General features: G+C 41.6%; 1 protein-coding gene across 2 annotated transcripts in view; it reads left to right on the forward strand.

Moving 5' to 3' along the window:
- Positions 1-16,636, forward strand: part of HMGXB3 (HMG-box containing 3) — a 1,387,103-nt gene that overhangs the window by 1,321,171 nt on the left and 49,296 nt on the right. For both annotated transcript variants that reach the window (XM_044069603.1, XM_044069602.1), the window contains exon 16: positions 4,039-4,258. In XM_044069603.1, coding sequence (XP_043925538.1) covers positions 4,039-4,258 — 220 coding nt within the window. The remainder of the gene's footprint in view (positions 1-4,038; positions 4,259-16,636) is intronic.

Raw genomic sequence — 16,636 nt, forward strand, 5'->3', positions numbered from 1 at the left:
GTAATACAGGTAATGTGTGTGCATGTTGGTTATAGTAATACCGGTAATGATGATGTGCTGACTGTCATACAGGTAATGTGTGTACATGTTGGTTATAGTAATACCGGTAATGATGATGTGCTGACTGTAATACAGGTAATGTGTGTGCGTGTTGGTTATAGTAATACCGGCAATGATGATGTGCTAACTGTAATACAGGTAATGTGGGTGCATGTTGGTTATAGTAATTCACCAAAATAATTCAGTCGGAGGCAGAAAGCCACAACCACACAAGGTTTATTATAATATATTAACGCCAACTGTATCTCAATAAAAACGTTTTCGTCTGAGAATACTGTCTAAATGTGACTCCTGAAAACCATATAAATACTATCAATTAGTCTATTTTGTAATTCATGTGACTAGTATTTAAATGGTTTTCAGGAGTCACATTTGTATTATCTGAGGAAGTCAGAGAGTATTCTCCGACAAAAGCGTTTTTATTGAGATACAGTTGGCGTTAATATATTATAATAACCCTTGTGTGGTTGCAGTTTTCTGCCTCCGACTGAATTCTTTTGGTGATTTGCTTTTGAATTATTCAGTCGGGTCTCCTTTAACTGGTCGGTTATAGTAATACCAGTAATGATGATGTGCTGACTGTAATACAGGTAATGTGTGTGCGTGTTGGTTATAGTAATACCGGAAATGATGATGTGCTGAGTGTAATACAAGTAATATGTATGCGTGTGTGTGTGCGTGTGTGTGTGTGTGTGTGTGTGTGTGTGTGTGTGTGTGTGCGTGTGTGTGTGTGCGTGTGTGTGTGCGTGTGTGTGCGTGTGTGTGTGTGTGTGTGTGCGTGTGTGTGTGCGTGTGTGCGTGTGTGTGTGTGTGTGTGCGTGTGTGTGTGTGTGTGTGTGTGTGTGTGTGCGTGTGTGTGTGTGTGCGTGTGTGTGTGTGTGCGTGTGTGTGTGTGTTGGTTATAGTAATACTGGTAATGCCTGCAGCAGTATTGTGCTTACTGTAATGCAGGTAATCTTGTGTATGTGTTGGTTATAGTGAGAGCAGTAGTGGTATTGACTGTAGAACAGATAATTCTGCTTATGTGTGGGTTGTAGTACTAGCTGTAGTGCTAATTCTGAGTATGTGTGGGTTATAGGATTGGCTGTAATGGTAATACTATGTATGTGTGGATTATAGGACTGGCTGTAGTGGCAATATGGTAACTCGAATACAGATAATGTTATGTGAGTGCGGATAGTTTTAATAGCTGTAGTGGCACTATTGTAACTCTAATATAAATATTATGCATGTGTGGTTCATACTAGCAGTCATAATGGCAGTGTTTTAACTGTTAATACAGATAATGTTATGTACATGTGGGTTATGGTGGTAGTTGTAATGTGCAGACAGTTATAGAGTGGGTTTTGATAATAGCTGTAGTGGTAATATACTGACTGTGAAAGAAGGTAATCTAATAGATATTTAGGTTGTACTAGTACCTGTACTGGTAATACTCTTAACTCTAATGCAGATAGTCTTGGTATGTGTGGGTTGTAGTAATACCTTTAGTGGTAATGTGCTGACTGTAATAAAGGTAGTCCTGTATACACGTTGGTTATGCTACTGGCTGTAGAAGTATGCTGCTGACTGTAATACAGGTAATCTGATTGATTAAGAACAGGTGGTGGTCTTTACTATTCTAGGCATATATTGTATATGTGTGGGTTGTAGTAACAGCTGTGGTGGTAATGTGCCGACCTTAATACAGATGTGTTCACCAAAGACCATAGGTGCTGACAGAGCTAAGTTGCATTGCTTTTGGATCAGGTCTTTTGGTTCACTAGTAGTTATACTTTTTTTTTTCTCTCTCACCAGTTTGCTTAAAAAAAAGTTTCTCTGATACTTGTCCTGTTTTTTCCTGTTACTTCTTTTCAACCACTTTAATTTTGTCATGTCTTTATACTTTTTTTTTTCTCTGTATTCCTTTCAAGTACTAGCAAACTGTCACTTAAAGCGTACACTTGTCTTCACCCTTACTTACAACCAGGAGTTAATTTGCTCAGCGTTATCTCTGAGAATGGTATAAATAACTACAGTAAAAGGTTTGTGTTTTTATCATTTAATAGCAGGCACAGTATACCTGTTGCATAGTTGACTTTTATTTTCTGCACAGTTTACATTTTTTATGCTGATGTGCAATTTGAATTGACCAGGTAGCAGTATGAGAACTGCATTTTAATTTAGCAGACTGTCAGAAATCTGCTGTATAGTTCAACACACCAAGATCGAAATGTGAAAAAGGTTTTCATTTTCTGTTGAGCAAACTTTCCTTAATTGTATAAGCACTTTCAAAAGCTGTGTAGTGTGCAGGATATTTCACACCACTCTGTGCATTGTTAAAACAGGAAACACTCTCTGTAAGGTGACAAGATTGTGACTTATCTTGTGTTTAAAACTTTTTTTTAAAAAAATGTAGCTGTTCCATATCTAGACTGATAGCACAGCCCTGATCATCATAGTTATTCGAATCAATATTATACTGAAGACACCATTCCCCATGCTGGCATCATATGGGAAAAAATACCATTTCCCCATAATAGCATCATACAGAAACAGTTTGCGTTTAAAAATCAACCCTTGTGTGATAAGATGGATAGCAAACTGGCTGAAAGAGAACCCACACAATGATAGCCGAGGTGCCTCATCAGAATGTTGGAAAGTAACCAGTGGGTATCCCTCAGAGCTCAGTGCTGGCACCTCTCCTTTTTTGCTTTTATGCCTCAGATCTCTTGAGAGCTTGTGGCTAAGTTTCAGACAGCTGCAAACTGGGAGTTCTTGTAAAGTCACCTTCTGACACCCAAACCCTCTAATATGAACATTCCCTAGTAAACTGTTATACTAAAATTGGGCTCAAACTAAATGTTAAAACATCACATTTGGTATATAACATGGACAATACAACACTGCAAAATGAAAATGTAGTCAGAGACTTAGGAACTTGTATACATAATTCCCTCCCTTTTGACCATTAGTTGACACTAGTTGCCAGGAAATCTTTTATTTAGCACAGTTGATTGCAAAAGGAATATTATAAGGTCTAAAGAGTAATCACTTCCTTATTCTCATCATTGATTAGACCCGTTATTCAGTACAATGCCCACTTCAGGATGTATCTGTAAACAGGGGAAAAATACAAAGGTTCCTAACCAAATAGATCTCAGGCTTAAAGTTCCTGAGCTACTGAGAGACATTAGAAGCTCAATTTCTTTATTCATCATCTTCATAACAACCAATAGGACCGTTATAGGCCTAGTCATGAAACCCAAATGTGACCCAAAATTTGATTTATATAGGGAGTGATTTACTGACTGCTTCTGTCCATCAGAGACATAGGTGCCAGACCAGGGGTGAATTTCCAGTTACCCATCCATTAGTCCAGGTTGCGTTTAGAAACCCAGTTCTGGTCTGGAACTTCTATATCTACACAAATCCAGTGGCTCCACCAGTGGATTAAAAAAGCACTGTAGAGGGTCAGGTTTATAACCCAGACCCTCATAAACTTTTAGAATAGGCTTCCTCTGAATTTAAAACAGCATGACTCACTGTTGTCCTTTAAACATAGCCTAGATGTTTGGATAGGTATTCGCAAATTTACTATGGAATTGACTGATCTGGCCTTACCCGGCAGAAAGAGGTGTGGCCTATGGGAAGGTATTGTCAAGGCATAAATGGCCCTAAGACTCAATGGCCTTGGAGTATTTGAATCTGTTTTCTATTTACCTGGATGTCTCCAAGCTGTCTTCAGTTGTTCACTTCTGGTAATGGTATACTACAAACATGATTTATATTGCCTGTGGATCTGTTACCTGTAAGATATTCTGATTGGTGTTAGTATAGTTTTTACAACAAAGTGTTTTATGGTAAGTGGATTGTCTGCACTGGGCCATTTTGAATTAGTACTTGAAAGAATAGATGGTAACGTTGTAAATACTCATATTCCTCTCTTGATTTTCAGCAGTGGCTTACTGATTTGGCTTACACGTTTTTCTCTAACAGTTTACATGGCCGGACTTCTTGACGTCGGCAGAGGTTAATGTAGATGATTTCTGGTTGACTATGGAAATGGAGGCAATAGAACAGGCAGCTTTCCCTGCCAGCATTCCCATTACAAAGTTTGACGCATCCATCATTGCCCCATTTATTCCACCACTGATGAGAGCAGGTGCAGTTGTCAACACAGAAAAGGACAAGAACAGCAGCAAGCAGTTTGCCTCTGGTATGTTAAAGTGCATATTTTGTCTCTATTAATTGTGCTTACTGTAGTTGAAACAAATTGTTATTGTGTGATGCTGGAAGCCATTGTTCAAGAACATGGCCTTGGATGGCTGCTGACCTTGATGCCGAGAACAGTGTGTCTGGGGTCCTTGCTACATTTACCAGTGGAGAGAGGGCAGTTGATGTAACATGTACCCATTCATGCATATATAATGTGTGTGTTTTCAAATTTTTCCATATAGGGATTACTTCTTACCATCCTGTGGAAAGTTTTAGCTTTGTGCAGGGGACATTCAGTAGAGCTTCACAGTCTTTTGTTCACTGGCATGGAGTTTGTAGTCTGTTTACACACTGGAACATGCTTACCACTTCTTCACTTCCTACTGTGCTGAACCTTGGATATTGTTGCTTAAACCACTTCTCTTTACACTAAAACAACCACTTTTTTGGCTCCCTCCATCACCACTGAGGTGCTCTAAAGCAGTGTCATTTCTAACTAGATTCCTTTGCCCAGGTTGAAATGATGCGTCTATGTCAGCATAGTTATAACTTATGATGAAAGAGAATCATTCCTGACTGCACTGCCTCTTTTCTTGTTGAAAATGGGTCATCTGTGCACCTGGAGTATGTGTGTGTATTGTTATGCCCGTGCCCTGGCCCAGAAATCGAGGAGCCTCAATCCTCACCACTAACACCATTGAGGGGCGTCTCATATAGGAGGAAGGGATAACAAGTACACACAGTAAAGTGCAATTTCCCTTAAGAGCACACAGAGATCACAGTCAGTCCGGGGCTGGTCGCTCCCTTGCTCTCCAGGTCCCCAATAAGACTCCCCACTGGCACAGCTATAGGGTCCAGATCTCAGCCTAGTGGGCAAGCTAAAACCTCCAGCACCCTGTCTGTCCAACCAGTGCTTCGTGTCCCTGCCCAAGTAGCTCACACACACACACACACACACACACACACACTTTGAGAAGAGTTTATACAACCACACAGGCACTTCTGGGGAAGGCTGGCACAGGTTCTCCAGCTGTGACCCTTTTTCCCAGACTATACGGTAGTACCAGCTGTCACCACCCACTAATATTTATCAGCTACTCAAAGGCCTTTAAAAGGGTGTCCAATTATTACTGTGCAATATTGTTATCCAATTGGTAGTATAGCCCAGGGATAAAGCTATTGAAGTGGCTTTGTACAATTTTACCAAAGGCATGCAACTACTCTAAAGAGATTGTTATCTCTACAAAAACAACCACAGTTGAAAGGGTTTAAAAATATTTAATAACAAATAGTCAAAACACAAGACAGTACGTTTACTACACAGTGCTAGTCAAGAGTTCAGAGATCACATAGAAATACTTAAAATAATTCAGTAGTACAGTTCTGACATCACAGAAGAATACCTAGTCTAATCTTTCTAGTTTCTAGCTATTTCTAAGAGAAAACACAAGTCTAAGATAAACGTATATATAGAGCAAGACAGTGCTGGTGAGTTGGATGGTCAAGACAAAAATGCTTAATGCTCTCTTATTCTGTTTTTAAAATCACATTCCTGGTTCACATTACATCATTCTTCACACTTCCCTGGGTTCCCAGGCTAACAGAAACTACATTTGCATTCTTCACCTCTGGGCAGAAACCAGAGCAATAAAGGATATTTATGCATGCAAATTCTGGCCATTATCTCTGGCCTTAAAACAATAGGCAGGATGCCTCACTCTAGTCTTACTGACTCCGAGTTGTAACATCAAAGGGTCACAACATGCTTTACTTGGTCAGTAGAGTGCACTGTTACATTTTTTTCAGTTCCACATGTAACACTATTTTTACCATTTAAGACAACAAGCCTGTGGTTTACATTAATATTTACAGATGACAGAATTATCTCCAAAATTCTATCTGTCTAGGCTGGCAGCCTTCATCTATCTTCACATACCCCCCCCCCCCCCGAGAACTCAAGCTAGTTTTTCAAGTGGCCCTTGAGAAACGCTGCTTGAGGGAGTTAGGTCTATCTGAGTGTACCTTACCCCCATTCCCTGTCTTGAGAGCCCATCCACATTGTTATTGCTAATCCCACTGTGGTGCTGCACGGACATATCATATGCTTCCAATCCCAGGCTCCATCTTAGCAACTTGTCATTTTGCTGGCTGGCTCTGTTTAACCATGTTAGGGGGTTGTGATCTGTCATAACAGTGAATTTCCTTCCAAATAGATAAGGCTGAAGTTTCTGCAGTGCCCACATTATGGGCTAGACATTCCTTTTCTACAGCTGCATAGCATTCCTCCCTAGGTTGTAGCCTACGACTGAAACAAACCAATGGGTGCTCTTCCCCCTCTGAAGAAATCTGGCTAAGTACAGTTCCCAACCCATGATTCAAAGCAACCACCTGCACAACAAAATGTTTGCTGTAATCTGGACTGGCTAAAACAGGGGGTCCTCCCAAAGCTTCTTTAAGCTTCTGGAATGCCTGCTCACATGCTGGGGTCCACACTGCCTTATCTGGCCTGTTCTTCCTTGTCAGGTCTGTGAGAGGAGCAGCTATATGCTACTATAACTGGGGGCGAACTTTCTGTGACACCCTGCTGTCCCTAAAAATGCCCTCACCTTATTTTTAGTAACAGGTGCAGGCCATGCCTGAATGGCTTCCACTTTGGCAGGTTCTGGCCTTATCTTACCACTCTCCACTTTGTGTCCTAGGTAGGAGACCTCTGCCATACCCACCTGACATTTGCTCGACTTAATGGTCAACCCTGCCCTTTGTAGTCTGCCTAGCACCTCCATGACATGCTGAAGGTGCTCTGGCCAGGAATGGCTGTAGATGGCAGTATCATCTAGGTAAGCAAGGGGAAATCCTCCTGCTCCTGCTAGGATATGATCTACCAGCCTCTGGAAAGTTGCTGGGGCATTCTTCATCCCAAAGGGCATCTTTGTGAACTCATACAACCCAAAAGGAGTCACAAAGGCTGACTTCTCTCTAGCACTGCGAGTCAAGGGCACCTGCCAGTAACCCTTGGTAAGATCAATGGTTGTAAGATGCGTATCCCCACCCAGCTGCTCTAGGGCCTCATCTGTCCTAGGCATGGGTAAGTATGTGACTCTGTGTGACTATTTAATTTCCTGTAGTCCACACACAACCTGGTGCTGCCATTCTTCTTTGGCACCAGCACCACTGGGGAGTCCCAGGGGCTGTTGGACTCTTGAATCATCCCTAGTTCCAACATCTCCTGTACCTCCTCCCTCAGAGTCTGACTCTCCCAGGTACTCTATAAGGGGCCTGCCTAATAGGCCTTTGGGGTACTGTGTCCACCTGGTGCTGCCCCAGGTGGGTGCACCCTGGTTTCCCAGTGAACATTTTACCAAATTCCTGCAACACTGCTTGAATTTCTCGAACCTGGGTAGGAGATAGCTACTGGCACATTGCTACCCCTTCCACTGTGGTATCAGCCCGAGCCTCACTGAGGAGATCAGTCCCCAGATCTCCCTCAGACTCCTCCTGCAATCCACTGCAAATGCTCAGCACAAGGGTCTCCTTATCATGGTAAGGTTTCATCATGTTAACATGGTACAATTCGTGACCCTGCCGTCTGCCTAGCAGTTCCACCATGTAGTTAACATCACTTACCTTTCTTACCACCTTGTAGGGTCCCTCACAAGTGCTTGCAGCTTGTTGTGCTTGACAGGAATGAGAACCATTACCTGCTGCCCCACAACATACTCTCTAGCTCGAGCATTCCTGTCATACCACACCTTTTTCTGTTGTTGGGCTTCTGCCAGGTTCTCCTAGGCCAAGCCCATGAGTTCCCTGAGCCTTGTCCTGAGGTTTAGGATGTATGCCACAACAGACTCCTTGTGAGACTCGCACTCACCTTCCCACGCATCTCAAATTAAATCTAGAAGTCCCCTCACCCTATGCCCATACAGCAACACAAAGGGTGAAAACCCTGTGGATTCCTGGGGAACCTCGCTGTAAGCAAACAGATGGGGAAAATATTTGTCCCACTCCCTCTTAAACTGATCTGCAAATGCCAATAGCATGGACTTGATTGTAGAGTTTAACCTCTCAACAAGACCATTAGTCTGGGGATGGTAGGGGGTGGTCTTCATGTGCTTCACCCCACAGGACTTCCACAGACAAGCCAGCAGGTCTGACATGAAACTGGCACCTCTGTCCGTCAGTATTTCTTTTGGGAAAACTACCCTGCTGAAAATCTCTTAACAAAGCATTTGCCACCTTCTCTGACTCAGTTGAGGACAAAGCCACTGCCTCAGGTTTGGCACAGGTACTCCAGCTGTGCCCCTTTTTCCCCAGACTATACGGTAGTACCAGCTGCCACCACCCACTAATATTTATCAGCTACTCAAAGGCCCTTAAAAGAGTGTCCAATTATTACTGTGCAATATTATTATCCAATTGGTAGTATAGCCCAGAGCTAAAGCTATTGAAGTGGCTTTGTACAATTGCTACCAAAGTCATGCAAGTACTCTAAAGAGCTTAAATTATCTCTACAAAAGCAACCACAGTTGAAAGGGTTTAAATATTTAATAACAAATAGTCAAAACACAAGACAATACTTTTATTACACAGTACTAGTCAAGACTTCAGAGATCACAGAGAAATACTTAAAATAATTCAGTAGTACAGATCTGACCTCACAGAAAAACAGACTAATCTTTCTAGTTTCTAGCTATTTCTAAGAGAAAGCACAAGTCTAAGATAAACTTATATTTAGAGAAAGACAGTGCTGGTGAGTTGGATGGTCAAGACAAAAATGCTTTATGCTCTCTTATTCTCTCTGTTTTTAAAATCACATTCCTGGTTCACATTACATCATTCTTCACACATCCCTGGGTTCCCAGGCTAACAGAAACTACATTTACATTCTTCACCTCTGGGCAGAAACCAGAGCAATAAAGGATATTTATGCATGCAAATTCTGGCCATTAACTCTGGGCGTAAAACAATAGGCATGATGCCTCACTCTAGACTTACTGACTTCAAGTTTTAAAATCCAAGGGTCACAACATGCTTTACTTGGTCAGTAGAGTGCACTGTTGGTACATTTTTTTCAGTTCCACGTGTAACACTATTTTTACCATTTAAGACAACAAGCTTGTGGTTTACATTAATATTTACAGATGACAGAATTATCTCCAAAATTCTATCTGGCTAGGCTGGCAGCCTTCATCTATCTTCACCCAATCTTCACATGTGTGTATGTGTGTCTAACACACATATACATATATATATATATATATATATATGGATCTGCTTTTCTTCATCGAAATTACACTTGTTCGAAAAAGAAAAGTAGATCCTGCTTCAGCAAAAGTGCACTTCAATGAAACTGCACTGTCTCAGAAGTATAGTCGCCGGATTGGCTAACCAAAACAAAAAACACACAAAAAAAAACATCTTTTGCAGGGGGACAAGCCCCCCTCCCACACACACACACCCTACGTTAATATTCTCACTCCAAGATCGCACTACAGTGGGGAAAAGGGAATATTCCGTTATCCCCACTGTACCACGATCTCAGCACAAGTTTGCTTAGTTGTACATCAACACTAAACATTGATGTACAACTAAGATTCCATGCAAACTGCATGTCTTTATTACTTCTTTTTTTATCTTCACACGAAAGTGCATTTTTGACAAAATTCGTTGAAATGTAAATTTGATGTAGTAAATGGATCCCATACATATATATAAATATATATATTATATATGTGTGTGTATATATATATATATATATATATATATATATATATATATATATGTATATATATATATGGTTGAGTATTGCAAGGGTACTGCCTAAGTTTACAGTCATGCATAAGATTATAACTGTATTTCATTATTTGGTACTTTTCCATTATCAGGGCAACAGTTGTAACGTGCTAGCATGGGCATGCAATGATTGTGTTTAACAAATCAAGAAAAAGTCATCATATTCTTTCAACTTCTTGATTTAATAGTACTGATATTTTAAAAAGTATCCTTGATTGTGCCTGATTATTCAATATTTTTCTTGATCTTGCAGTTGAGGTTAAATGAATAACAGAATAAAATGGATACATAAATGTAAGAATATGCAAGATAATGATATAAAACAATGCAACACGGCATTACCGAGTTTCCAACAAATGATAACATGAAAACAGCTGTTGCCTACCGAGCACACGTTACCTGAGGCCATACCTTTTGCGTTGTCTGCTTGAGATTTTTGCTCAAAATTGCAAAAATCGTCAGCTGTTTTTCAGTATTTCTCTACATGATTACAAATTTTAACAAAACAAGAGGTGCTTCATCAACACGTATGTTATGACCCTGGTGAAGTATGAAACTCATTGCTGACTGAAATCAGCAATGGACTAATGATGTGAACTTCTGTCTGTCATGAAACATAAGGGACAATTTTAAAAAATACTACTATTATTTACTTGAAATTTTTTATATTACCATGCATTTACAAACAATGAGAAGCATAATTACTGTCAGGATGCGAACATTTTTTATACTTTCACTTTCTTCACGACGCAAAGCCTACCCATTGTTTTTGCTCTATCACTTAGTAAGCAGTTATTACAAGCGTTAGAACAGCTTACTGGTTCTGCATCTAAATGGCACCAACTGAAAGTAATCACATGTTACATGCTATTGCAGTTCTCAGCTCCTTTGCTGAGGAATTCTGGAGAACACAAAAAGTAAAGGAGGTGGACGACTACACATGAAAATAAGTTACGATATTTTAAATATCACTCTGTTGTGGTTAAATACAGCAGAAAAAGGTATTGGTTAATATGCATTTTATAAACAATAAGAAGTATGGAACTGCAACACTTGGCAACATCCTGTGATTTACCATGAAATCAAACAGGGCAAATCAACGAGGAGGGACGTTCTGTTCAAGAAGACCATTTGTGCAGGTATCTTTCAATGATCACTATTAAGGGGTAATTTGTATTTTGTTGTCATCCCAAAACAGAGCCAGCAAGGTGTTTTACCTTGCTCATTTTAACCAATCAGTACAGTGATTAAAATAAAGGTTGCCCCAATAATGGAAAAGTACCCATTATTTAGTGGTGTTTTTGTAGACTTCTGTTCTTCTGTCTGTTTATTTTAAAGACTGTGGTAATAAAAGGTTGCTGTAGGATGCATTCATAATTGAAATGAGTGTTATTCAGGTCATGCATACACTAGATGGACTATAGCTTAAGCTCACCTGGTCATATGTGCATTTTTTGTTCTCTTCTGTTACCTGATGGGTTGACACTTTACACAAATCTTTATGACAGAGTAGTGCATTTTCATAGTTTTTTTATTTTTATTTTTTTTAAATGTGAACACAGCATCAAAATTGTGCATATTTTTTTACTAGGTAATACTTTTCTGAGGAACTTTTGAAATGTTAAAAAAAAAAAAGTAAAGAAATAAAATGTATGTCACATCCCTGTCCTACCCCCTTAGATTAGAAGTTATTACGGTCCTACCCCCTTAGATTAGAAGTTATTACTGCTCACTTTTTTGTTGTTGTTATTAAGGCAGCCACAGTGGTGCAGCAGTTAGTGTAGTCACCCCACAGCAAGAGGCTGTCTGATTTGATTCTTGGCTGGGGTGCTTTCTGTGTGTGGAGTCTGTATGTGTGCCCTGTGGTCGTGTGGATTTTCTCAGGGTGCTCCGGTTTCCTCCCACATTCCAAAGGCATGCAGTAGGTGGATTGGACACTCTAAATTGGCCGTAGATGCAAGTGTGTGTGCGCGAGTGAGTGGTACGGATGAAATATTGTGGCAGGGCTAGCCATCCGCCAGTGTAAACCTTGGCTTGAGATGATTGTCACTGTTGAAGTGACACCCCAACCTCATGTGCAAAATGGGAAAAAGTGGTTGAGGATGGATGGATGGATGGACTGTATTTTATTCTCTTGCTCTACACATCTTCCTTGCAGTGCTCTAGACCCAGAGCAAGACCACATTAGAGCCTTACTTGTTTTACTCTTAGCTTTTCTTCTTTGATTTCTTCAAACTGTTGGGTGGATCTAGAGTGCCACTTTCTGCACTGATGACTGTGGCCTTCCCACTCTTCTGTAGATATTCTAGTGCTATTTCAAAAAGGAAGATGTTCATCGTGTTACACTGCTGCAGTCATTACACTTGGGTTATCCTGCCATCAGACGGTCCCGCAGTCGGCCAGAGTTCCAAAGTCTTGGTCCAGCGTCGGTTGCTGTCACTTCTTCCCTGATGTCAGTGCGCCAGGGGTATATAAGATGCATCCAACGCCATTTTCTTCAGTCTTTCTTGCCGCGCAGTGCCCGAAGCAGAAGCAGTTCGCAAGTGCCGGTCGGCCGACTCCTGAGATTTTTGAAGTCGAATTTCAGTCTTCAATAAAGCTAAGTACCCCATTGGGGAAACTTTTTTCTTGCCTCAGACCGATGTCAGAAAAAGTTAATAATTGTATTTCTTGTGGGAAGCAAATACCTCATAAGGACTTCCACTCTTACTGTATTCCATGCCTAGGCCCTGATCACGACATCACTAGTTGTCGGTTTTGTGCTAGATTTAACAAACGCACTATAAAAAGACATTTTGATTTTGCTTTGCACTACTTTGGCCGAAGGTTCAATTATACTATGCCGTCGGATCAACCGATGACCTCAGTACCGAAAAAACGCAAAGACAAGGATAAAGACAGGCATCCGAGGTCCAAAACCGATGACAAAACCTCTTCTAGGCCAGTCGCCGGTTCGCCTGTTCTCAGTGAGGTGCTTTCGCAGCCCCTGACACCCGCTACCTCAGAGCCACAGGCCGCTTCCGACTCCCACATGGAGACAACTAGGCCTCTTGAAACCCAAGGTATTGGGCCTACGGAAACTAATCCCTCAGATGGGTCCGGAGCCGCTGAGCAGGCATTGGCTTCTGAGGGTGTTTTCAGACCTTCACAACTTACCATTAAAACAACAGCCAAGACAAAAGTACCATTAAAGAGAAAGAAACAAGTACAGCATTCTCCTGGACAGTCCTCCAAGCCTAAGAAGCAGATGCTTAAAATGGCCGAAGACCTCATTACTCTAATCAGGGGTTCCCATCCCCCTTCTGAGAAAAGGCCTAGGCAGGATACAGACTATAATTCCTCTGATCAGGTTTCCATTTCCTCTGATTCCTCTTCAGACCAGGGATACTCTCTACCCCCCTATGAGGACTCTGATGCTGAAGAATCTATCCCTTCATCCTCTCCTCCTGAGGATTATTCTTTTTGGGGAAACTTTACATACAGTGAGGGAGCATACCCATTGGGAAAGTCTGGATTACTCTGAATCCAAGAAAAGGCTCAGGGATTTCCTTTTATTGCCTCAGCACAGGCCCCTGGCTATTCCGCCTGTGCTAGATATTGTGGATGATGTGTTCTCTGAATCCAGCTTATCTCCTGATTCTTTGCCCCCTGCTCCAGCCAAGCCAGATAGGTATTATAGAGTCCCTGACTCTCACAAGTTTCTTTACAAAAACCCTTCTGCTGATCCAGAAACTATTTCCCAGGGTCCAAAAGGGGTTAAGGCTTCCATTGCAAAAAATCCAGTACCCTCTGACAGAGATTCCAGAGCTTTGGATAGATGGGGGAAGAAAGTATACACTTCTGCAACTTTAGCAGTAAGAGCTTTAAATTGCCAGTTTCACATACTTAAGTACCAGCAATATTTAATGGCTCAGTTAAAACAGAAAATGCTTGCAAGCTCAGAAGCTCCTGATTGTAAAGAAATGCAGGATTTATTGCATGCAGTTGAGCAGGTGGGAAAACATACTCTGCAATGTGGTTTTGATTCTTTAGAGGCCTCTTGTAGAGCTGCAGTTACAGGTTCTGTGATTCGAAGGCATGCTTGGTTAAAAGAACAGAGTTTACCTGATCATGTTAAGGTAAAATTATTGGATGCTCCTTTACAGCATGATACCTTGTTTGGTGTTAAAGAAAATGGAGGATAAAGCTAAATCTATGCAAACAGTCAAGGATTTCTTACAGGTACAGCCACCTCAATTTAGCAGAAATTGGCCAGCAAAGAATTGGTCCTTTCCAGTGTCAGACAGGCCGCAGAGAGGTAGATACAGATGCCCAAGAGGCATATCCCAATCCCAAGGCTCAAACAGACAACCACAGTGGGGCGCCTCAACCCCAAAAGGAGGTGAGGACAAGTCTCAACCTTACAGGAAACAGTCACAATGACTTTCCCCTTCGTACGCCAAGCACTTCCCTTTTGGAAGCCCCCTTAGGGGGAAAACTAGCAATTTTTTCTCAAAACTGGCAAACAATCACCCAAGACAAATGGGTTCTGAATATTGTGTCTCAGGGTTACAGGTATCACTTTCATACTTTACCAAGGCTAAAAGGAATGCCAGACCTGCCACAAAATCAATGGGCAGAGGCACAAAAACAAAATTCAGCCCTCATGGACATGAGAGCTATTCAAAAAGTACCACAACAGGAACAAGGACAAGGATTTAAGACTCTTCTTGGTCCCCAGAAAGGACAAGGCCTGGAGGCCCATACTAGACCTTTCAATTCTGAATACTTACCTGGATATTCCGAAATTCAAAATGTTGACATTACAGTAGCTTCTACCCATGCTGGGCAAGAAGGCTTGGCTTGTTACCCTGGACCTCAAAGAGGCATACCTGCATGTCCCTATCAGACAAAATTGCAGAAGATGCCTCAGATTCAAAGCTGGTACAATACACTACCAATTCTCTGCACTGCCCTTTGGCTTATCTACTGCGCTCAGAGTCTTCACAAAGTGCCTGGCACCAGTAATTGCATTTTGCAGACAAAAAGGAATTCAAATATATCCATACCTGGACAACTGCTTCAGTCAAGCAGAGACAAAGGACATTCTTCTGCAGCATCTGGCGTTTGTAAAAAGGTTGCTAATTTCTCTAGGGTAAACAGTAAACAAAAAGAAGTCAAAACTAGTGCCCTCACAACAGATTATATTCCTGGATGCCAGCTTAAATACAACGGCCCAGATGGCTTACCTCATGCCAGACAAACAAGTTCAACTAACTCAATATTTTCAATTACTGGCAAAAAAGTCCCATCTCCCTGCAAGACAAATTCTGCAGGCTCTGGGATTCATGGCATCCTGCATACTACTAATACTATATGCCAGACTGCATATGAGGAAATTACAATGGCACCTAAAAAGTGTTTGGACTCAACACTCTCACAGTTTAGAAGCAGTAATACCAATGATTACCTGCCTACAACAGGAGTTTCGATGGTGGGCACAGGCATGTCACCTAAACAAGGGTCAGCCTTTTACCCTACCCACAGCCAGGCAAACTCTAACAACAGATGCTTCGGATTATGCCTGGGGAGCACACATGGCAGGAAAATGCATTCAGGGCAAGTGGACCACAGACCAGATGCATCTTCACATCAATCAAAAAGAGATGTTGGCTGTTCAGAATGCTCTAACAGCTTTCAAGGACCTTCTGCATCTAGGACAATTATTACTAAAGGCAGACAACACCACAGTAATGTGGTACATAAGCAAGGGGGCACTCATTCTTATCCCCTATGCAGGCAAGCCATGATCTTGTGGAACACTGCTCTAACATATCAAGTTCACCTGCAAGCACAATTCCTGCCAGGAAAGAAAAATACTCTGGCAGACGATCTAAGCAGAAATATCATGGACCCTCACGAATGGAAATTGAATCCACAACTCTTTAGCATGGTAACGCAAAAATGGGGATGCCCAGACATAGATCTTTTTGCCTCCCCACTGAATTGCCAACTACAAAAATTCTGCACAAGGACTTATCACAAGTAAGCATGGAAAGTGGATGCTCTTTTGTTCAGCTGGAAAAACCTAAAAGTTTATGCCTTCCCGCCACTGCCTCTCCTTTCAAAGATACTCCTAAAAGCCAGACGTGAAAAACCATAGATGATCCTGATTGCTCCAGACTGGCCACGCCAGCACTGGTACCCTATCTTAAGGAACTTAGCTCAAGGCCCACCATGGATTTTGCCTCAAATTCCACACCTTCTGACTCAACAAAACAATCCGATCCTGCACGGTCAGCTCAAAACCCTAAACCTGGCTGCATGGCAGATTCATTAGTCTTCACCTCTCTCTAAAGCTGTTATGGATGTCATTTTGGAGGGCAGGAGGCCTAGCATCAGGAAAGGTTACCCAGAAAAATGGAAGATATTCTGCACCTGGAACCAGGCTCAAAGCCTTGACCCTCTTGTTCCAAACATTCCTCAGATTTTACAATACTTAACTGAGATGCTGGACAGAGGCCTATCCTTCTCATCAATTAAGATCCACGCCTCTGCCATTTCAGCACATTACAACACAGATCCTCCTTTATTCTCTCATCCCTTGCTA

The sequence above is a fragment of the Protopterus annectens genome, chromosome 4.part0, assembly GCF_019279795.1.
Source record: "Protopterus annectens isolate FY-2018-M chromosome 4.part0, PAN1.0, whole genome shotgun sequence".
Lineage (NCBI taxonomy): Eukaryota > Metazoa > Chordata > Ceratodontiformes > Protopteridae > Protopterus > Protopterus annectens.